Raw genomic sequence first — 21,655 nt, 5'->3', positions numbered from 1 at the left:
GAAACGGGGCTCTTTCTTTAGGGGTTTTATCATGGTGCTTTTGAGAATGAAGTCTTCAGGGCTGGACCGGGAGGGGTGTCCATGAAGTGCACTTGGAAGGTGCCCAGATGTTTGTGCCTGACGCCGTCTCCGCCTTTAAGCATGAAGACTTCCAGCTAATGCAACATGGAGAAGGGTTAAAAATAAAACTTCAAAAGCATCCAGAGGAGAGCCAGGCTGTTACGTTGACGTTGGCCCTGGAAGCATTGTGCTGTGTGGTGCTTTTCCCTTGGCTTTTCCTCGCTGCTCCGTCGTTCAGCTCTTTTTGGAGCCGTGGTGCCAGGTGCTGTGCTCTCCGTGCTGCAGTGCAGTCGTTTTTCTCTCTTCTGTGTTGTCCTCAAAGAATTGTTCTGCCCCCAGCCTGGCGGTCAGGGCCGGTACTAAATGGATGGGAGCTTTTCCTTGAAGGTTAACTCCCCGCCTTGCAGGGCGGTGGGCAAGGAGGGGAGATGTCTCCTGTCCCTCTATGACATCCTCCTGGGCTTCGGCCCCGACCTGGTGACGTGGTGAGGTGCTTCTGAAAGAGCAGCTTGGCCCGAGCAATGCGGTGGCACTCAGGGTAACCTTGGGCAAACTGTGGCCAAATTGCCCCCGGCTCTCGGCATCGCTGTTGGGGTGGTGCTGGTCCTGCTCAGCCGCACGAAACCCCAGGTTTGGCACCTTCCATGGCCATGAAATGGGTAGGAAAGGGAGCACTGCCAATCCTCTGGGTTTTCCCCTTTGGGGTGGAAGGACTGGGATGGAAAAAGCAGCACCAGCATCGCCAGCTCGGTGCGCCCTGGCTCCATCACCACCCGGGGTGCAGGATGCAGCCCCTCGGTCCCCTGCTTCTCTCGCAGGTGCTGTTGTGGCCGTGCTGCTCAATGCAGTGGCTTTGCCAAAGCTGTTTGCCCGAGCCATTAACACTTGCTTTTAATTATTCAGGTCGCCCCTTGGAAATTTAGTTTTTCAGTGGAGCTAAGAGGCTTTGCAGGGGAGGCTCCAGCCACAGCGGTTCCTCCCCGGAGGAGCCCTGTCTGCGTGCTGCCAGCTAATTGCTTTTCTTCGTTAACCTGTGTCTTCCTCCAGCTGATGAATTGCCTTTGATTGATTTGTAAATATTCCGTGGGTAAGGAACGGGACGAGTGCCTGCTGCACTTGGGTGCTACAGGTCTGCCCGCTGCCAAGGCGTTTTGTTTTATTCTGTCCCAGAGAGGAGAATTTTCCTTGAACTTCGGATTAATTTACCTCTTTTAAGGTTAGTTTGGGGATTTTGTTACAGACGTACAGACTGCACGACTCCTTGCTTGCGAGCTGCACATGTGAATCTACGTTTGCATCCTGTGTTGTTCCTACAAAGCATCGAAATGGTTCACAGGTGCGTGGCTCCCAGTTAAACACTGCCCTGAGCCAACCCGGACTGGAGTTGCTGCTGGTTTTGTGCCTCGCAGCCCTGCTGGGGGCAGGGGATGGTGCTGGCCTGATGCACGCGTCCAGCTCCGCACCCAACCACTGTGCCTCACCCCAAATCGTAGGGGCTGGTGGTGTAGGGGCTGAAGCTGAAGGGTTGCTTTGAAAAATACAAACAGTTTTTAAAAAGGCAGCAGCATCTGGGGCGTAAAGACAGCGCCTGAAGTTGAGGTAGGCAGTTGAGGTCGTGCTGCCCACCTTCAGCGCTATTAAAATCGCACATGCGACCGAGGATGCAAATCAGCCAGGTGATTTTGGGAACGGGAGCACGTTTTTTGCATACCTGGACATTATTAACCTCTCGGGGTGGGTGTCCCCATCTGCTAGTCCCCAGCGTGCGGCCGGTCCCCTGCCCTGTGCCGTAGGGGCCGCTGGCCGTGCACGGGCAGCAGTGTGCCCGTCTGAGAAATGGGCGAGGAGCTCCCAAACTCCAGCAGATACTCACAGGAGCTGGGGAGCTGCCGTGTGGCAGCACCTCGATGTACAGGAACTTAATTACGCTCTGCTAATTAGCGGCGGCCCGTCGAGCATGCTGCTGCAGCCGCCGGAGCGGACGCTTTATCGCGGCTTTGCAGGAGCCGTGCGATTTCGTTGTCATCACGTATGGAAATGTATGCGCTGCAGCACGGCGCAGGGCAAGGTTTGATGAATAATGGAAAGCCCAGAATAACGCTGAATCTATGTTAAGTGTGCTTCCCCCCCCCCCAGCATTTATTTTTAAAAGGAAAATAACAAATCCGAGGGCTTCAGGGCTGCCGGAGAACCCGCATTTCGCTCCCTGCAGCTGGTGCAAAGTTTGTTGCAAAGCTGGGATGAACTTTTTGCCAGCCTGGAGGCCACAGGTTGGTAAGAATCTCCATTACAGAAGCAAATACTGAAAACTCAATAGAGTTGCCCCAAAGTGAGTGCCAAGCACAAACGCAGCATGCTGATGCAGCACAGTGTGTCCCCGTGGGGCGGTGACGTCCTGCCCACATCCACGGCTCAAAAAACATGCAAGATAAATTCCCAAGAGTGCATCATTTTTATTTTTTCCCCTGCTTACTGTCTGATTGCTAATTAGGATGGATAATTTCTATTTGTTTTCTTTTTTTTTAACCAAATCCCGTCTATTTTGATCTGTATCATTTTATTTTTGCGGGCCATTATCTCGCTCTCATTACAGCGTTTTAGCATCTGAATGAAAACATCCTAAGGACGCCAGAAGTCGTTAGGCATAAAATTCTGTGACAGCAACCATCATTCTGATGATAAAAAAAAAAGGAAAAACAAAAAGAAAAAAGTGTGATGAATTGAGGAAATCAAACTTTGAGGCACCAAATCAGAGCATCCTTGGGAGTCAGCACCCATTTGTCCTCCCTGGATGATGTTATTTTTAAGAAGGGGAAAATGAACGTTTATTGATTATCGAGGTCTTGGCTAAAAGTTGGCAGGGAGAAAAAAAAAAAAAAAAAAGAGAAAGCTGCTCTGTTTTGCAACATCTCCTCGATGCATTTTTTTATGACGGCGTAATCCAACGGGAAGAGAAACCGAAACCGGAGCTGGGTTTTCCCGTGCCAGCCCTACCTAGATCCACATGCTGAGCCTGGGTTTCATTATCCGCCAGCTGCTGTCGGGTGTTTCGGTGAGATCAGCGCTTTTTGGGGTGCCGGTGCTGGCCTTGAAGCACTTTGTGACCCCAGCTTGTTGCCCCTGCTTCTGTTGGAGGTGTTTTTTTTTTGGGGGGAAAGAGGGAGATTTGGCTTAGCCTTGAAGGAATTGGGAGATGTGGTGGTGGTCTCCCAAGGGTGGCTTGCTCCTGCACCCCGGCATGGCTCGAACACTGGTGGACCTCCAACTGGGAAAGCTGGGGGCACGTGGAGGCTGGAGGCTCCTGGAGGTTGGAGGCTGGAGGCACGGGGCTCGTGGAGGTCGCACAGGGCACGCAGCGATTTTTCCCCGCTGGACATGGGGAGAAAGAGCCCGGCCCCTCGCCTGGAATCTGCGGGAAGTGACTCAATGGACAAAAATCCAGCCTCCGGCTGCTGCTTCCTCCCCTCCCGCAGCAGCTGCCCGGGGAGACGGGGATGCAGCGAAGGCAGCAGCACCCCGCAGCCACGCAGGGGGGATCTTTGCAGAAACTCTTCACTCGGCGAGGTTTGGCTTTGGGTTTCCCATCGCCTTGCCAGCTGCAAGGGTCGTGGCAGGGCAAGGAGGGAATGCCCACAGGGTGGCCGCGTGCAGGGGATGCCATCCAGTGTCCTGCAGCCCCTGCACCGTGTTCCTGGGCTGAGCGTAAATTTGAAGCAGCCTCTCTGAGAGAAATTGAGCCCAAACTGCCAGCTTGTGCCCGGTTTCGTGACTTTTTCCACTGGTGGCATCGCTCGAAGCACTGCGGGTGCTGCGGGTGAGGAACGGGGCTTGGCCGAGCCCGAACCTTCCTCCTGGCTTACTCACGGGCTCCCTGGGTGTGGAGCACCCGCTCCTGGGTGCTCGGGGACTCGGGACACACCCTGGCCTGGGGACATCCCCCTGCACCTTGCTCCATCCCCTGTCACCTGCCGGCAGCGCCCGCTTGTCCTCGCACTGCTGGCTTCACACGGCATCAAATGGCCGGGGAAATGCAGCCCCCGGGGGGGGGTCCCGGCTGCCTTTCACCCCCGTGGTCCGGGTGTTTTTTGTCCGACCACTCGCACCCATCACGAGGCTGCCCCTCGGGGTTGTGCCTCGGTTTCCCCGCAGCCAGGTTTCTTTTGCAGCCTTTGTGCAATTTTTTGGCAGAGCCAAGGGAAGGGCGCCACGTGCGGCAGCGCTGTCCCCAAAACATTCCCAACCTGCAGCGAGGAGCCGGGCACCGGGAGCACCCCGGGGTGCCTCTACCTGCCCCGCATCCCTCCGGGAACGTGGGTGAGCAGAGGGAGAAGCTCCACTTTGAGGGTGCATGAAGGACACGGGGTCACAGCGGGGTGGCACGGGGTGTGGAGGCGAGGAAGGCGCTGCCTCCACGTGCCTCAGTTTCCCCAGGCCGGCCGGCTGCGGGGATTGTTTCCGCCGCCTTTCGGTTCCTGGCGGTTCACTCCCGGGCCAGGCCACTCCTCCGGCGTGACATCAGGGCCGGGAGCCGCGGCGGGGAGGCGGTGGCGGCGGCGGTGGCGACGGGGCAGCGGGCGCCATGAAGTCGGAGCAGGAGGAGCGGGCAGCGGCGGTGGCCCCCGGCGCATCTCCACGGCCACGGCGAGGGACGGCGGCAGCGGGCGGCGGGGACGCGCGGGGCAGGATGCGTCCCGGCCTGGCCCCCGTGGGTAAGGAGGGAGGAGCTCCAACTTACTTTTAACTTCATTTTTTTTTATAATTTTTTTTCAAAAATATGTTTTGTTATTCATTTTTTCCGCGTGCGGAAGGAACAAAAAGCCGCCCGCATGCACGCCCTGCGGGGCGCGCGGACGCTTACAGGGTGTCACCGCGGTGCCACCGAGGTCACGGCCCCGCTGCCCCCAAACCCCCCCGCCTTCCCCTCCCAGCCCTGTGTGTGTCGGGATTTCAGCTCGTCCCGAGGCGCTCAGCCTTCTCCTCCCCCTGACAAAGATATTTTGGGGAGGTTTAGGGGTGCCTGGTAACTCCGTGGGTAGGTTCTCCCCCAATTTACTGCCCGTTGGGATGCACCGAGAGGGGGAACGCTGCCGGTCCCCGTGGTGCCTGGAGGGTTAGGGGTGAACCTGGCTCAGGTACCCAAAAATGCAGCTCCAAAGCAGAGCTGCTCAGCTCTCCGGACTGGTGGGGTGCTTGGTTGGGGCTTAAATCCTAATTTTTTGTCTAATATTGCTCTTTAGCCTGTGATCCCTGTGTCCTAGGAAACAGATGTGTGTGTCTGTATGGAGAGATGTTTTTATAAGTTTATTGTATACACACACAAATATAAAACCCCCGGGCCGGGGCTGTGCGGGTGGCAGGAGGGGCCGAGTTTCACCCCGTGCCCTCCGTGGGCATGGACCTGAGGGTGAAAAATGGTGAAAATGGCAAAAATGGTAAAAAAGCAGCTCCTGCCTGAGGTAGGAACCGCGCCACCGTAAACCCCACTGCAAGAAAACCGATTGCAGTCCTTTTTAATAGATGCCCTCTGATGGCAAAGGCGTGCGTGTAGCGGTGGTGTCGGCTGAGTTACACGGGGAAAAAAATCTTCTAAGTGGATGTTCTGAAATTGGTGCCTGGTACGGGGCCAGGAAAAGGTTCCCTGGCCTGGGGATCCGCTCCAGAGCAGCCAGAGATGGGATTTGCAGGAGCTGGAGGGGAAAGCTCAGCTCCGAATGCTGTACGGAGGTATTCGATGCAGATGCTTCGAAAAATTAGAAAAAGTAATAATAATTCAGGGAAAAAAAATCTATTATTTACATTGTCTGTTAACGCTAATCAGTGCTCAAAGCATAAAGGATGTAGGATCCGGCAGTGTCATGGAAGTTTAATGCTATCAACTAAAATATAATTAACAGGCAATTATTTCGGTGTGAATGGTAGTTTTCATCAATTAGGCTGGGAAATGTCTAAATTGCATTAATTTCACAAGCTGCCCGTTTGTGGCAGCTCTGAAAGCTTCGGGGCTGGAGGAGGGGAGCTCCCGCCGGTTACTGCAGCGCCCCGTTAGGAGGCAGGGCACAAAACCACCCCAAAAAATTAAAAAAAAAAGGCTGAAAGCAAAAGAAGGAGAAGGCAAAAAACGAGAAAAAAAGGCAGAGGAAAGTGTGTTGCGGCAGCTTTTTGCACAAGGACTTTTGCAAGGGGTGGGATTTGTGCCTGGGGGCTGCCGGCACCCCAAATCCACCTTGCAGATGCTGTGGGGACTCGAGCGTCGCTGCGAGCCCCACCACCAAAACCCGAGCACCTTTGGGTTGAATATGAGCGGGTTTGGGTTAAAAGAGCAACCACGGCTTTGCGCTAGCAGCGGCGGGGCTGGGGCTGGAGCTGTGGATTTTGTTTTTTTAGGTCATTTTTGCACAATTCCAGAATCCTCCCAGGGCTGCAGGGGTGTAGGGGCTGAGTCAAGGTTCCCAATAATTTTTGGCCTTATTTTCCCCGTTATTGGGATTTCCCAAGGAGGTCGCTCAGCACTGCCAGCAAGCAGCACCTTTTGGGGCCCGTGGTGTTGCTTTAGGTGCTGAGGCCTCGAGGTCCTGCTTTGTCCTCTCCTAACCCCGAGCTGCAGCATCCCTCACACCTAGTCACTCTCTTAGTGCACTCTATATTTTTTTCCTTAAGCATTTTCCTAAGGAGACTTGATGAGAGGAGGGCATGCTATAGCCTACGTTCCCTACATGAAATTCCGGCTTCTTTCCCCAAAAAAAAACTTTAAAAACCTTTCTGGGATCAGCGTGGCGGGTTATTGCCTTTAAACCCGTCTCTGGCTTCAGCAGCAGAGGCATCCCCCAGAGGCAGGGAGGAGGACAAAACTTCTCCAGGGGTTGGAGCAGCTCCTGGCGTGTCTGGTGCTGTTTGAGCAGAGCGAGATGTTGGGATTTTTCCCCTCGAAACATGGATTTTTGGGCTGTGCTTCTCCCCATGGGTATATATTAGTAATACAGAGCTGGTGTCTGTCGTGAAATGTCCTCACCGCGGTTCAGGCTCGTTCCCTCAAACCAATCCAACTGTGCAGCTCTGTAGAAAAATCAGCTCTTTAACAGTAAAATATATTTTTTAAAGTTTTTAAGAAGTTAGAAAATCGATAAAATAGCTTCCAAATAAAATCAAAAAGCAAGGGAAGTTACGCGGCGTGCACGAGAGCAGCTCAGTGAAGCCCACGTGTGCTCCACGGGTTCGGTCTCGTGCATTTGTTGCACTCGTTGGCCCTGCAGCTGGTTGTGGGTCTTAACTTGAATTTCTGCAAAAGTTTTCACCTCTGTCTGCGGGGCTGTGGTCGCGTGAGGATGTCTTGGGCACCGAAGCAACCCGAGTTGGGAATTACGGCGCGGGGGGGACCCAAGGTGGCCGCGGTGCGCTCCCTGCCCTGCCCTGCGCGCCCTGCTCTGCGGTTAATCATTTGCCAGGGAACTGCCAACCGTGGCTCCCAGGACAAGAAAAAAGCCAAACCGAAGGTGAAAATGAATCAGGGGAGGGAAAAAAGGAATTAAAGGCGATCGGTGGGTTTGTGGGGTTGCCTGAGCGAGCCTCGTGCCCAGGGCGGCAAGGCTGCAGGGTTGGTTGTGCAAGCAAAATGGGATTTGGGGGGGATTTTGGGGAGGCGAGCGGCTTGCTGCAGATCCTCGCCAGCACCCACGTGCATCCTGCTCCTGTGTCCTGTCCCCTCCGTGCCTGTCCTCGCCCGCCGACGTGCAACGAAGGCGCTCGGTGGCACGGTCTCAGAAACACACCCCTGGAGCACACCCTGCGCGCCCCCAGTCCGGGCCCTGCCCCTCGCGTTTTCCCCGGTTTCCTGCACGCCGGAGGCCAAAACTCAGGATTTCTCCAGCCCCCTGGGAAACGGGAACATGGGCAGAGCTGAGCCAAGCTCCTCGGACGCGTATTTATTCAAGCTTTTTGCAAGGATTTCAAGAAAGCACTTTGGACTTTAATGAAATCCCCAGCCCGGAGCTCGAATGTTCCTCGTTAGTGACTTTATTGCTAAATAATTTACAGAATGAGGCCTTGCCAGTTTTCATAAGGGAAGCATTTCAAGTATGCAAACCAGATTTTATGCCTTTCCAGAGCAGCTGCTGGCTCGGGCACCGAAGGGACCCGGGCACCACATCGGGGTGCAGCAGTCCCAGGGGCTCGCCCCAGCCCTGGCCCTGGGCAATTTGGGTTTTTCCTCCAGTTTTTCCTCCACCTTTCAGGAGGGTGGGAAGCAGCCACACAGGTAGGGGTCACTTAGTGCATTTCTGCTAGAAATAAACTAAAAAAAATATAATAATAAAATAAATAGATTTTGTGCCAGAGTGGCTGAGAGGTGGCATGGAAAGGACCGAAACACAGCTGAGTGCAGAGAGAACATCAATTTATTTTTTTTAGATTGATACAAGTTTTTATATTTATATATATATAATATTTATACTCTAATTCTTTTTTTTCCCCAGGACCTGTAACATGCATGCTGGGGTTTCTTTTTAGCACAGGCTTTGGGTTTCAGGCTGCTGCCATGGTTTGGGGAGCCACGGTGCAGTTATTCAGAAGCACCGGCCCCAAGCACGCTAACAGGCAGAAATGGCCATTTACGCTATTGCTGGTAGTTGGTTCACCCAGGGGAGTTCTTTTTGCTTATGTGGAGGGACAAGTCAAGTTAATTTTCTTTTTCAAAGAAGGTGGTGGAGCAACAGGACGAGGAAAAGCACAGGCAGGCTGCTCGTGTGCTCGAAGCGAATGGGTTTGGATGGCAACGTCTGGCTCCAGTGGGCCAGGGAGAGGATGGGAAGGGGAAAAGGGGGCTGTGGGTACAGCTTGGAGGTGAGAGAAAAGCACCTGAATGCGGGCTGGGACGTGCCGAGGTGCTCACAAGAGCAGCTGCTTTGCTGGGTGTAAATCTGGGGAGCATCGCGTGGAAGCAGCGCCTTCACCTACCCAGCCCCAGAGCAGGTGTTGGGTTTTCCTAAACGCATCCCGAGCACAGCGCAATGCTGCAGAGCTCCTTGGCCACCCAAGCACCCGTCCCTGTGAGACAGCAGCTCCAGTGGCTCCTGCTTCTGTGCTCTGAACATTTTGGTGCACCTCGGGAATTACCTGGATTTCAGGTTTTTCAGGCGGTTTGGATGGGGAAAAACTTCTTGATTTTTCTTACTATTTATTGTTGCTTGGACGGTTGGACTGATGATCTCGGAGGTCTTTTCCAACCTAAATCATCCTCTGACCTCTTGTTAAGTAACTTATTTCCCACTCTGTGCTGCTGTGTATTGCTGTGTAGTGTGACTTGTTGCTGCTACCCATGACTGGGTCCTGAGCGGGCGGCGCTGACGTGCCGGCGTTGTTTTCCCTCTCCCCCAGCGCTGCTGCGAGAAGAGGTGGCCCAGCTGCAGGAGGAGGTCCACCTGCTCCGGCAAATGAAGGAGATGCTGTCGAAAGACCTGGAGGAGACGCACGGCACCAAGTCCCCCGAGGTGCTCTCGGCCACCGAGCTCAAGGTGCAGCTGGCACAGAAGGAGCAGGAGCTGGCGCGCGCCAAGGAGGCTCTGCAGGGTAAGGGCTGCCCCAACGGGGCTTTTTTCCAGATGTCTTGGAACCCCAGAGCATCACCACGAGTTAATGAGGAAAGGAGAAGGCATCCCTGGTGTTTGGGTGAGGTGGTGCAAGGGGGGGTGTTGGATACAAGGGGTGCTCCCTGAGCATCCTCGCGCTGCCCCACCGGCGAGGGCAGCGGGTTGGGGAATAGGGAGCACGCAGTGCTCGTGGCATTGCAAAGCTCTGCTGCTAAATGTAGAGGAAAACCAAGCTGAAATGCAGCTGGAAAATGTTGCGGGATGGGCTTGGGTCAGATTTGAGGTCCTTGGACCCTTTAGGAGGGGAGCAGCAGGGCTCCTGGTGATGCACGCGTGCTTCGTGCGTCCTCCCGCGGGGAGAGTTCGCTGCGCACCCCAGTGATGGGTTGTGCAGGGCAAAACCTCACAGCGCAGGTTTTCCTCCCCAGAAATCCTCTTTCTGCTGAATAAACTGGAAAGGAGTACAGGCAGGGTGATGTGGGACCCAGCGTGGGGGCACTGCACGGGGCTGGGGCTGGGAATGGGATTTGAGGGGCTGGGAATCACCCCTGGTCCCTCTGCTTTCTAGTGACATTGCTCTTTGGGGATGTGCAAATAAAGGAATTGGCCCTTTTTAGAAATTTCTCCTGTGTTACGGGGCTTGGAGATGTTTCTTGCTGTTTGACCAGGCAGGTTTTTTTCCACTGTCCATGCAAAATCAGATGTCAGGGCAGAGAAATCTGAAGTCTTGGAGGACTGATAGTTCTGCACAAAAAAATGAAAATGCAAAGTGCTGCCGGGTGTGCGTGAGCAAGGAGCTTTCCCCCACTCCGCTGGCTCAGTCTCCAGCAGCAGGAAATGCTCTGGGTTTTGAACACCACACTCGGGGAAAAAAATCTTCATTAGAGGAGCCTCGGTCCAGGCAGAAGTGCTGATAAATGCAAAAATATGCAAAAGCAGGATGGATTCAAGACTGTTTGGAAAAAAAAAAAAAAAGTCATTTAAGAGGGTTGTACACGCTTCTGCAGAGGACAGTGCAGAAAAAAAGATGAGATTGGCTTGAGAATCAGGGGTGTTTAAGGAATATATATATATTTTTATTGGGCTTTTACTGGCCTGCTGGGATTTGTTTTCCAGGACTTCCTGCAGGTGGGATGGGTGGGATGAGGGGGACTCGGCGGTGGAACAAGAAGTGGTTTTAAACCACTGCTGCTTCCCTCCCCTCACACACTGGAAAGCTTCCCCCTTGCTTGGAGAAGCTGCTGGTGCTGGATCCGTCCCCACGAGCTGAGCAGAAACTTGATTTCCTTCCCGTGGAGAGAAACGCGGCGAGAAACGGAAGGGAAAAAAAGGGCAGAAACTCCAAAAAAACGCATCCGCCGGCGTCGCCGACTGGGGAACTGATGGCTGCGGGTTCAGGAGCTGCTGCTAAACCTCTCCAGGCTTCTCCGTGGCTCAGGATCCAGGCAGAGGGCCTCTGAGGCCACAGCCTCCTCCCGGGTGGCTGTGTCACTAGCAGGGAAGTGCCGGGGAAGCGATAGGGAAATCCGTGCCGGCGGCTGGCGGCGCGCCGGGAAGTGCCGGGCAGGCGGCAGGAGGGAAGGGGAGGCTCCAGCCTCCTGCAGCCCTCCAGCGTCTCCACAAGGGTTTGGTTTCGCCGTGGAGAGGACTGGATGAAGCCACCTTGGTGCTGAGACGCGTCCCCCCAGCACCGAGCCCTTCCTGCAGGGAGCAGATCTGTATTTATAGGCGCAGGACGGGCTGGGTCTGACGTGGCACAGGATGTGCTGGAGCGGCTCAGACCGGGGTTTTGTTTTATCGCTCCTTCCTCTGGGCTAATTCCATCGCTTGCACCTTTTTTTTTTTCCTGATGTCCAAGAAGAAATCCTCTCGTGCTGCGTCACGTCCTCCTCTCCTCCTCCAGCAACATGAACCGGCACAAACCCGGCACAGCGTCCCCTCCACGGGGGGTTCTCAGCCTGGTGGCCTCCGTCCCGTGCCGGTGGCTCCAAGCCCTGTCCCCTGGTGGCACAGAGCTGCTGCAAAACCCCACCATGTGCTCCTTTGGAGAGGTAGCAAAGAAATTGGGGATGGGGTCCCTGGAGGTGCTGTGAGCCCAAATTTCATTCCGGAGCGAGGGGCGGCGCTGCCAGCCCTGCGCGGGGTTGCCCGATTTTATGGCTTGGTCACGGTGACAACATTGAATTTCACGGTCGGGATGGGGAAACAGGAGAAATGAAGTGAATGTTAACGCGACAGGATGGCGTTGCGTGTCCCTCCTGTGCAGGGCTGCTCATTTTTTCCTCCATTACCACGTTCCCGAGGTACCAAACCCCAATCATCAGCTGAAGACTCCCCAAGCAAACCTGGGCGAGGTGATGCCACCACCACCCGGCTCGTCGTCTCTCCATCCAAGATCAGAATTTTAACGTTGAAAGGGAAGGCGCTATTTCTTAACAACCATCATTTTAGGAGGGGAAACGTCTCTTTTTAGCAGGCGTTGGCTAATTTCCATCCAAAGAGGCCAGAAAGGGACCCGCAGGGTGGCGGCACCATCGCAGCCGCGTCAATTTTGGCCGTGCCGTGCCGGGCAGGTTGGGCATCAGAGGGACAAGCTGCAGGCACCAAGCTGCACTCAGAGGGTGACAGGGGTGGGATTTTTGGCTGGATGGGCTCTGCCCAAAAATGTGATGCCTGCACGACCAGGGGATGTGTTGTGAAAGCCCAATCGATCCCCTTGGGGCCGCCCTGCGTAATGAGCCGGGCTCGTTTGCCGAGGAGGTACGGAGCTGCTGGCAGCCCGGCTGGCTTTTGCATAACTTTCTATTTTTCTCCTGCCTCTTTCGATTAATTTCCTATCAGCTGCGCTGGGAATGAAGTTCTCAAACGCCCGATAAATCTTTTTTTAAGCTTAGGAGCTCATCGGCTCTGGAGGAGGGCGAGCAGTGCTAATGTGAGTGGAAAATAAAAGAGTTTATTTTAGCAAATCTCTCAAATACGATCTGAAACGGGTGTGGAGCTGTCCTTGGGCACACTCGCTGTGCCGGTGCAGCTTGGCAGACCCCAGCAGAGAGGTGTTCGACCAGAAACCTTTTCCATCTCTTTTTCCCCGTTGCTTTTGGAGGGGCAGGGCAGGAGCAGCAGGACACCCACGGCGAGCACCCACGGGGCTTCAGGTTAGCTCTGCCCAGCGAATATCAAACCTCGAGAGACCACGTATTTGTCTCCTTGTAATACTTCTGAATGTTTTTTATTGTTTTCTTGGTTTTGTTGGTGGGTGCAGGAGTTGAAGAGTTTCCCATAAACCTTTAAGGACTCCGAGTGCCCCCAGGAGTGGAAGCAGGCTGTGTGCTGTGGGTACCGGCCGGTTAATTAACTTTGGTGGGAGCCTTTTGTCACCTTCAGCTTCAGAGAGTGCAAATCTGACCTAAACTTTTCTAAGAGCCTCTCATTTTCCTTGAGAAAATGAAATACACACGGATGGGTGTGGTGGAGTGGTGAAGAGCTCGAAACCAGAGGGGTTTGGTCTGCAGGCATCTCGCCAGCCCCTTCTTTTGCCTGCCTGGTTTTGGGGAAATTTCCCGTTTCTGTGAAGTTTTGAGCCCTCAAATATGGGAGCGAAGCTGCTCGGAGGAGCGCTGTTAGGCTGGAGGGGGATGCTGGAGGGAATTGCCCTGCCCGGGGAAGAAGCCAGCCCTGCTCTGGGGAGCTTTCGTATTTTTGGGGGCTGAAAATGCTGCTCGTGGGGTCGGGTAAATCAAGAAAAACCCACGCGTGGGGATGGGGCTGCAGCATGATTGCGGCAGCCTTGGCTGCTGGCAAACTCAAGGAGAAGCAGCACCTCCTTGCAAAGGCACCCGGAGAGGATTTTGCTGGTGTTTCACGTGTGCCCGTGCAGCCTCTGGCTGTTTTTTGGGTGACTTCTGTGTTTGTTTGGGTTTATTTTATTTTATTTTGATACAACAGGACACCTTGCAAAGCTCGCCTGCTTGCGAAGCAGCGAGGGCGATGACCGCTGCAGGGTCGAAGGGTGTTTAATAACTTCCTGCTCTCTCAGGGCCGAAAGGCACACGGAGCCTTTTTTTTTATTTATTGCTTTTCACTTTGTTGCAGCCCGATGGCTCAGCCCTTGGGGTGGGGAGGGCTGGGGCTGCAGCAGGAACCTGGGTTTCTGCCGCGGTGCCGAGGCGTGGGCAGGAGGCACTGAGCACGACGGGCACCCACAGCTCCCCCCAATGCATCCAATGGTTTCCCCTTACGTTTGCTTGCTCCTTGTAGAAATGTGCCCATTTTTTTACCCATCAAAATAGACAGAAATGGGTAAAAATCTCAATCCTTGCTGCTCAATTCAGCTGCCTGGGTTTATTTAGCCAGGAAAAGCATTTTTCTGGGCTAAACCCTGACACTGCAGCACCAGTTTTGCTCCCAAATCTTTCCTGGCCACCCCGTGGTGCTTTTGGGGCAGGGTTTGGAGCACGTGCTGCAAGGACGGAGCACCAAAATGATCACAGCCCCAGCGGTTTTTAAGCACTTTGGGGAGTGGTTCTCAAGCAGAGCTGGACTTTGCTGCCATCCTTCAGCTCCTAAATGATGCAATGCCAGACCTGGGCATGAATTTACCATGGCCACAAAGCTGGCGATGAGCACCCTGCCCCAAACCACTCCGATTTGGGGTCGGAGGAGCTGGTAGGGGCAGGGTGCGAAGGATTCGCTCTGCTCGGCGCATCCCATGCAGAGCAGGCTGCCAGGGGTGGGTGCTTCACCAGCCCTCGGGTTGCACGGGGTCCTCCAAAACCCTCTGTTTTTGGCGAGGCAGAGGGGGTTTGGCGAGACGTGGGGAGGGAGCTGGGGGCGCTCCCCGCGGTCACCGCTTCGCCGCTGGGTCCTGGCGAAGCGGAGGTGCTGGAGGGGGGAGCCCGGTGGCTGTTTTACCCCAGTGGCTGCTTTTTACCCCCGTTTTCTCTCCCCCCAGCCATGAAAGCCGACCGCAAGCGCTTGAAAGCCGAGAAGACGGACCTGGTGAGCCAGATGCAGCAGCTCTACGCCACGCTGGAGAGCCGCGAGGAGCAGCTCCGCGACTTCATCCGCAACTACGAGCAGCACCGGAAAGTGAGGCCGGGCGCCGGCGTGAGGCCGTTGGGTTTTCTTTCATCGTATTGGGGGAAAAAAGCAGCAAAATGGGGCTGGGCCCTTTGCGAGCAACTCTCCTGCTGCAGTCCAGCCCCTGCAGCAGGGGAATGGTGAAGAAGGGGAGGAGGATTTATCGCTGATCGGTGATAAACGAATGAGGCCAGAGATTGTAATTAGCTGAGCTGGCTTGGAAGGCTCAGTTGGGGTTTTTTTTGGGTGGGTTTTGCTTTTATTCAGTCTTTTTCTGCTGGCTGAAAACCTAAGGCAGCTCGTTTCCGAGGACATGCTTTACGTGGGGCCCGTAAGGTTAGGAGCTTGTCGACCGCACAAACCGTAGCACGTTGCTCGATTATAAATAGCATTTTTCTGGATGTTTTATGGACAGAAAGCTGGGGGGTGTAGGCACAGCTTCCTGTTGTGCTCGTGGTTTCCCTGCCTGGAGCTGTCCACCAGCGCGAGCGAGCGTGGGAACCCGGCTCGGGCGGCTATTCTGGGCTTTTTTCCATGCAAAGGGAGAAATTTGCTATTTTTGAAGGCTGGTGCCAAAGGAGCAGCACTCGCAGCCAGCTTGGGGTAGGCCGGGGAGAGCCAGAGGGACATTTTTCCCCTTCTGTGAGAAATCCCGTGCAATTCCCAACGCGAAGGGGCACTGCAGGGAAAGCAAGCAGTTGGGTCGAGGCGCTGGTGGAGGTCTTCAGCTTTTGGGCACGGTGCAGGCATCCTGATTGGGGGAGCAGGCATCTGGTTTTGGGGCACGGGGTTGCCAGTGCCTGTGGGGGAGAGCTGGGGGGGTCTCTTTTGGCCGTTACCCCATCCTGATGGCTTCCCCGGCTTGCTGCAGGAGAGCGAGGACGCAGTGAAAGCCCTGGCGAAGGAGAAGGACCTGCTGGAGAGGGAGAAGTGGGAGCTGCGGCGGCAAGCCAAGGAGGCGACGGACCACGCCAGCGCCCTGCGCTCCCAGCTCGACCTGAAAGACAACCGCATGAAGGAGCTGGAGGCCGAGCTGGCCATGGTGAGCTCAGCCCCTGCTCCCACATCACCCGCCCGTGCCCTGGCGTGGCCGTGAGCTCGAGCTGCAGAAGCATCCGAGGGTCAGCCCCATGCACTGCTGTGGGCTCCTGGCTCAGCAGCTCGAGAGCTTGGAGACCCCGGGGAGTTTTGATTTGCTGCAGTATTTTCATTTTTTGAATTTGCTGCCGTATTTTCATTTGCTGCAGTATTGCAGGGGGGTGTGTTATAGACCACCGTGAGTATCGGGGATAAACGTTGGCCCCAGCGCTGGGACAATTGCACGTAGCATTGACTGCAATCACTGCTTTGTGGCAACGCTAGCAGAAAAAAAAAATCAAAAACATGGATGGAAAAGAGCTGGGAAAAGAGCTGGGGGTCCTTGCTGCAGGGATTTGGCCGTTCACCTGCAAAGGGCAGGGTGGGTGTTGCACCACGCGTTGCTGCCACTCCTGCAGCTCCAGGAGACGTCCCTATTTTTCTTCCCCCCCCCCCAGGCCAAGCAGTCCCTGGCCACGCTGACCAAGGACGTCCCCAAGCGCCACTCCTTGGCCATGCCGGGCGAGACGGTGCTGAATGGCAACCAGGAGTGGGTGCTGCAGGCCGACCTGCCGCTGACGGCCGCCATCCGGCAGAGCCAGCAGACCCTCTACCACTCCCACCCCCAGCACTCGGCCGACCGGCAAGGTGAGACCCCGAGACCTGGGCACTCAAATCCGGGGGGTTTTGGGGTGAAATCTGCAGCGGGAGCAGCCTGGTGAGCCCTGCACGGCCGTGGCTGCCTTGGTTAGGGTGGAAATCTGCTCGCCAGATGAGTATCGGCAGTCGCATCCAGAGTTTGGCACAGTGGGCTGGGGCTTGCATGGTTGGCACAGGTTTGGGTTTTGCACAGGTTTGGGTTTTGCACAGCTTTAGGTTTCCCACGGGTTTGGGTTTTGCACAGATTTGGGTTTTGCACAGGTTTGGGTTTCCCACAGGTTTAAGTTTCCCACGGGTTTGGGTTTTGCACAGGTTTGGGTTTTGCACAGCTTTAGGTTCCCCACAGGTCTGGGTTTTTACAGGTTTGGGTTTTGCACAGCAGGCCAGGGTTTTGCACGGGGGATGCTGGGGTTTCAAATAGCATCTGGGTTTTTCCACGGAGGGTACCTGGGTTTTGCACAGGTTTAAGTTTTGGACAGCGGGCTGGGGTTTTCAACAGGGCATGCAGGGGTTTTGAATAGGATCTGGGTCTTTGCATAGGGACTGCTCGGGTTGTGCCTGGGTTTAGGGTTGGCACGGCACGCTGGGGTTTTGCAGGGGGGATGCTGAGGTTTGGAATGGGATCTGAGCTTTCACACGGGTGGTGCTGGGGTTTTTGCACGAGGGGACGGCTTTCACGTGAGCTCTGGGCTTTTGCACGGGGAGCTGGAGGTCGCGCAGAGGCAGATCCGTGCCTGAGCTCTGCCTCCCACCCGGGGGGGTGCTGCTGACCCCCTGCTGCCTCCCCTTGCCTCGCAGCGGTTCGGGTGAGCCCCTGCCACTCCCGGCAGCCGTCCATCATCTCCGACGCCTCGGCGGCAGAAGGCGACCGCTCGTCCACGCCGAGCGACATCAACTCGCCCCGGCATCGGACACACTCGCTCTGCAACGTAAGTTTTTGGGGGCAGCAGGTGGGGGGTGTCCCTGTGGGGTCCCCCGTGCTGCGTTCGTGCTGTTTCAATGCCCTCCGTCCCCTTCTGCTGCAGGGGGACAGCCCCGGACCGGTACAGAAGAACTTGCACAACCCCATTGTACAGGTAGGGCACCGAAAACCCTGTGCCAAAAAACCCCGGAGCCCTGCGCTGGGGGGTGGTTGGGGTTGGGGGTGCTTGGAGGCAGCAATTTCACACCGCGTGCTTTGGGTTTTAAAAAATAATAATAAAAAAAAAAAAACTGTTGGGAGTTTTAAGTCTGGGCTGTCCCAGACTGCAGTGATCTGTCCCCAAATCCAGCTGAGGTGCCGGCTGTGCTCTGAGCCCACCACAGCCTCCGTTTGTTATATATTTTACCCCAAAAAGCTGGGATATTCACACAAGAGCTGTAAGCAGAGCCTTGCTCTGGCCGTCCCTGTGTAGCAAGGATTGCTTTAGGAAGCCGATTCCTCGGGGTGGGGAGCAAGATTTCCCCATGACTTCAGATGCAGCATTTCAGGAGCTCTTCTTGGGGTCTGCACCTCGTTATCCCTTGGGACCAGCACCTTTCTGGGGACCTGGACTACTCAGCCCGGGCAGGGAGGGGTGCTGGCACCTCCAGAGCTTGCTTTAAGCCCAAAGAGGGCTTAAAAGAGAAACCCAATTTGCCACGGGCAGGGGGATCAGCGCCAAACTCAGAACCAAACCCCAAAAAGATCCCAGCTCAGCGCTGCCTTCCCTCAGCTCACCGCCCGTTTCCCTACCCCCTGTTCCCTTTGCAGTCTCTGGAAGACCTGGAGGACCAAAAACGGAAAAAGAAGAAGGAGAAGATGGGCTTCGGCTCCATCTCGCGGGTCTTTGCCCGGGGCAAGCAGCGCAAGTCCCTCGACCCCGGGCTCTTCGACGGCACGGCCCCCGACTACTACATCGAGGAGGATGCGGACTGGTGACCCCGAGCGCCGCTGTGCATCCCCCCCAACCCTGCGTGTGCATACCCCTGCTGTCGTGTTGTAATTTCCTTCCCCCTTTTTATTCCATTTTATGTTTTTTTGGGTTGTTATTTTATTTTTGCATTCCAGCAACTCTTCCTTCTTTGTCCGTCGCTTCGTTTTTTTTTTTGTCGTTTTGGGATTTTTTTTTTATTTTTTTCGTTTTCTCCCCTCCTTCTTTTGATGAAACTTGAAACTTGAAGGACTGCTGCGTGTCTGTAAATAACGGGAATCTCGTGCACTTTGTGCTTGTGACGTCTCTTGTCCGAAACCGCTGTTTTCCGGAGCCTCTGGAACCCGCCTTGGAGAGGGGGACCCCGCCGTCTTCAGAGACCTTAAAAAAGAAAGGAAGAAAAAGAAAAAAAAAAGCCACCAAAATCACGTTTGCCGTGATGTCCCCCTGGCCAAAATCCGAGGAGGCAGCACCCGGGCTCGTCGTAACGCCTGCCGGTCTGGAATAAGTGTTTTCCCTTTCCTTGTGTTGTTTTAATTTATTTGCACAAACCCAGAGAGGAGCTATTCTAACTAAATTATTGCAGAAATTTTGGGGGGGTTTTATATTTTTCCATGTTGGTGGGGGAGGGCTGGGGGAGGACGAAGGGGCTCTTTGTACTGTACTGTCCTGGGGCGCTGCCCGCGGGCGGGAGGATGTGGATGGGGACCGGGGACCGGCGCGGTCGGACGGCCGCGAGCATCCTCGTCCCGGCTGCGAGAGCACTTAACGCCTTGGAAAAAAAAAAGACAAAAAAAAAAAAATACACACACAAAAAAAAAACACAACCTCAACGTTTTCTGGGAAATAAGGCTTCTCCCTGCTTTGTTTTTCCCGGATTTGGGGTGCTCGCCCTTCGCTGGAATTAAAACTGGGGGGAAGCGGCGCGAGCTCAGAGCCGGGGGCAGGCGGCGTCTGGGTTTTGGGGCATTACTGGGTTTTGGGGCATTATTGTCGCCGGGGCGCTGGGTACGGCCACGGAGCTCACGCTCCGAAATCCGCTTAAAACGCCCCAAAATCACCCCGCCGGCAGCCGCTTCCCCCCACACACACACCACTAACACGCGCTGCGCTCTGCTTACGGCAAGTACCTTACGCTTTAACGCTTAACGATATCATTTGAAGCTCTTAAAAAATGTATGAAGATTATTTAATAACGCTGCGATCGTGTATTGTTTTTCTTCATTTCGGTAGCGCCCGCCCTGTGTCGAAGGGGATATTTTGGCTTACATCCCACAGCCGACCTGCGGCCGCCCTCGTGCTCTGCGTTCCCTCTAACGTGATGATGCTGGGGGGCCGCGGCGGTGCTGGGGGTGGGCCCGGTGGCCTCTGTCCCTGCAGAGAAAGATTTTTTATACATTTGTCCTTTTTTTTGTTGTTTTGTTTTGTTTTTGCTCTTTTTTTTTCTCTTCCCTCTCTTTGCATTTTTCTAATTTAAACTCTCAACCAACAAACCAGACGAGCAATCTCCTTGTTATCAAGTAATTTCCTTTGCATTTCAGCTTTTTTTTTTTTTTTTTTTTTTGTAAATTAGGAAATAATTCTTTAAAAAAAAAATAAAAAAAAAATGACTAAGAGGATGATTTATTTAAAAGAGAACTTCGAGAAATAGCATATGGATTATGGGTAACATTAGATTTAACTTTTTTCCCCCCGTGAGTGGGGAAGAATCCTTGAAGGCATGGATGCAAATATAAAAAAAAATAATAATAAAAAAAAATATAAAAAAATCTAAATAAAGCTTATTTTAAAGTATGGAGGAGCTCCCTGTGGTGTAATTCCTCGCCGACCTGCCGGTGCCAGGCAGAGATTGGGGGCTGATGTGGTGGAGGGAGGGCCCTGGGGTGATGGGGGGGCTGCGAACGGGTCGTGGGACCCGTAACGTGGTTCTCCAGCTCTGTTAACTAACATGGTAATGGGGTGTTAATTGGGAATAAAACCCATTATTGAGGTATACTGATGAGCAGGTAAGCCCAGCAGCTTTGGGGTGGGGGTGTCCTGCACCCCAGGGTGCCCCAGCCACGAGGCCGTCCCCATCCCGCTTTGGATTTGGCCTCGATGCCGAACAGGAGGAAAACGCGTTCTCTTCTGGTTGTTTTCCGCCCCAAATCTGGAGGGATTTGAGGTCAGGTTGTGCGAGTGAAGGGTGAATTTGGGACCTCGTATTGCCCCGTATTTTGCCAGCGTTGGGTGCCTGCGGGCTTTTGGGGCTGGAGGATGGAAAGCATCAGACCGGCAAGAGGGCTGCTGGGCCATAATAAAAGCTTTTTGTGGCTCAGTCCCTGGTTTGGTGGCTTGTGCCAGCCCCCAGCCACAGCCTGAGCGCTTCAAGCAATTGAAAGAAGGAAAAAAAAAAAAAAAAAAAAAAAAAAAAAAGGCATTTGCTGCCAACTGGCTCTCCGGCTCTGTTAACTAACATGGTAATGGGGTGTTAATTGGGAATAAAACCCATTACTGAGGTGTACCTATAAGCAGATAAGCCCAGCACAGACCAGGGCTGAGGCTGCCGCACGCGGAGCTGTTTCCCTCAAATATTTGTTGATGTCCTTAACTTGCAGCCCTGCAGCGGGGCCAAAGCCAAGCCACGGCCCTAAAAACCTGCGGTGTCAGCGGCAGCGTGCCCCTGTCCCTGTTGCTCCCAGGATTTTGGGGGTCTGGGGGTTTTGGGGGGCTTGTCAGAGCAGGAAGCCGACTTGGAAAAGGTGACCTGAAGGGTTAAGGCTGCAACAGAAAAACCCAAAGCTGCGTTTTCCCTGCTTTGGGGAGGACGGGCACTGGGGGCTGCAGGAGGTTTTCTTCCCCTGCTGCATTTCGCCGCGTCCTCGCTGCGTTCCTGCTGCGATGCTGCCATCGTGTGAGCAGCCCCGAGCCGCAGCCCAGCGCCCTGCTGCCAAGGCCCTGCGTCGTGGGAGCCGTGCACCAAATCCCCACCGAAATCTGGCCGTGGCTGCCCTGCACCCAGGAGCTTGAGAATCAGAAAATCAGAAATCCCCTGAGGACGCGGGACGTCGCCAGGCCCCGCTGCTCTATAGGGCTGTGTGAGCCGGCGGTGCTGGCGCCGTTTCTGCGTTTCTGTGTTTGCCCAGCTCTGCGCAGAGCCCTCGATAAGAAGCAGCTCGGAGAGTTGCCAGCCAGGACGTGGAGGTGAGAGCTGGGCAGGTTTCCTGCAACTCCCTGTGCCTCGTGCTGTGGGCAGCAAGGAGCAGAGGCAGTTTTGGGGATGGTCACGATCTGTGGGTGCTGGGGACACTGCTGGTGGCACCTCTC

The 21,655-nt window shown here is 54.8% G+C and overlaps 1 protein-coding gene across 1 annotated transcript in view; it reads left to right on the top strand.

The window, feature by feature from the left end:
• Nucleotides 1-18,938, top strand: part of KAZN (kazrin, periplakin interacting protein) — a 62,400-nt gene extending 43,462 nt beyond the window's left edge. The window contains exons 2-8 of the mRNA XM_084300359.1: nucleotides 9,430-9,621; nucleotides 14,593-14,729; nucleotides 15,592-15,762; nucleotides 16,256-16,445; nucleotides 17,256-17,386; nucleotides 17,483-17,533; nucleotides 18,190-18,938. Of these exons, the coding sequence (XP_084156485.1) occupies nucleotides 9,430-9,621; nucleotides 14,593-14,729; nucleotides 15,592-15,762; nucleotides 16,256-16,445; nucleotides 17,256-17,386; nucleotides 17,483-17,533; nucleotides 18,190-18,357 (1,040 nt within the window). The 3' untranslated portion in view covers nucleotides 18,358-18,938. The remainder of the gene's footprint in view (nucleotides 1-9,429; nucleotides 9,622-14,592; nucleotides 14,730-15,591; nucleotides 15,763-16,255; nucleotides 16,446-17,255; nucleotides 17,387-17,482; nucleotides 17,534-18,189) is intronic.
• The last annotated feature ends 2,717 nt before the right edge of the window (nucleotides 18,939-21,655 follow it).

This window comes from Netta rufina (genome assembly GCF_964035555.1).
Source record: "Netta rufina genome assembly, chromosome: 22".
NCBI classification, from domain to species: Eukaryota; Metazoa; Chordata; class Aves; order Anseriformes; family Anatidae; genus Netta; species Netta rufina.
Note: the sequence above shows the minus strand (reverse complement) of the source record. Positions and strands in the feature narration are given on the sequence as shown.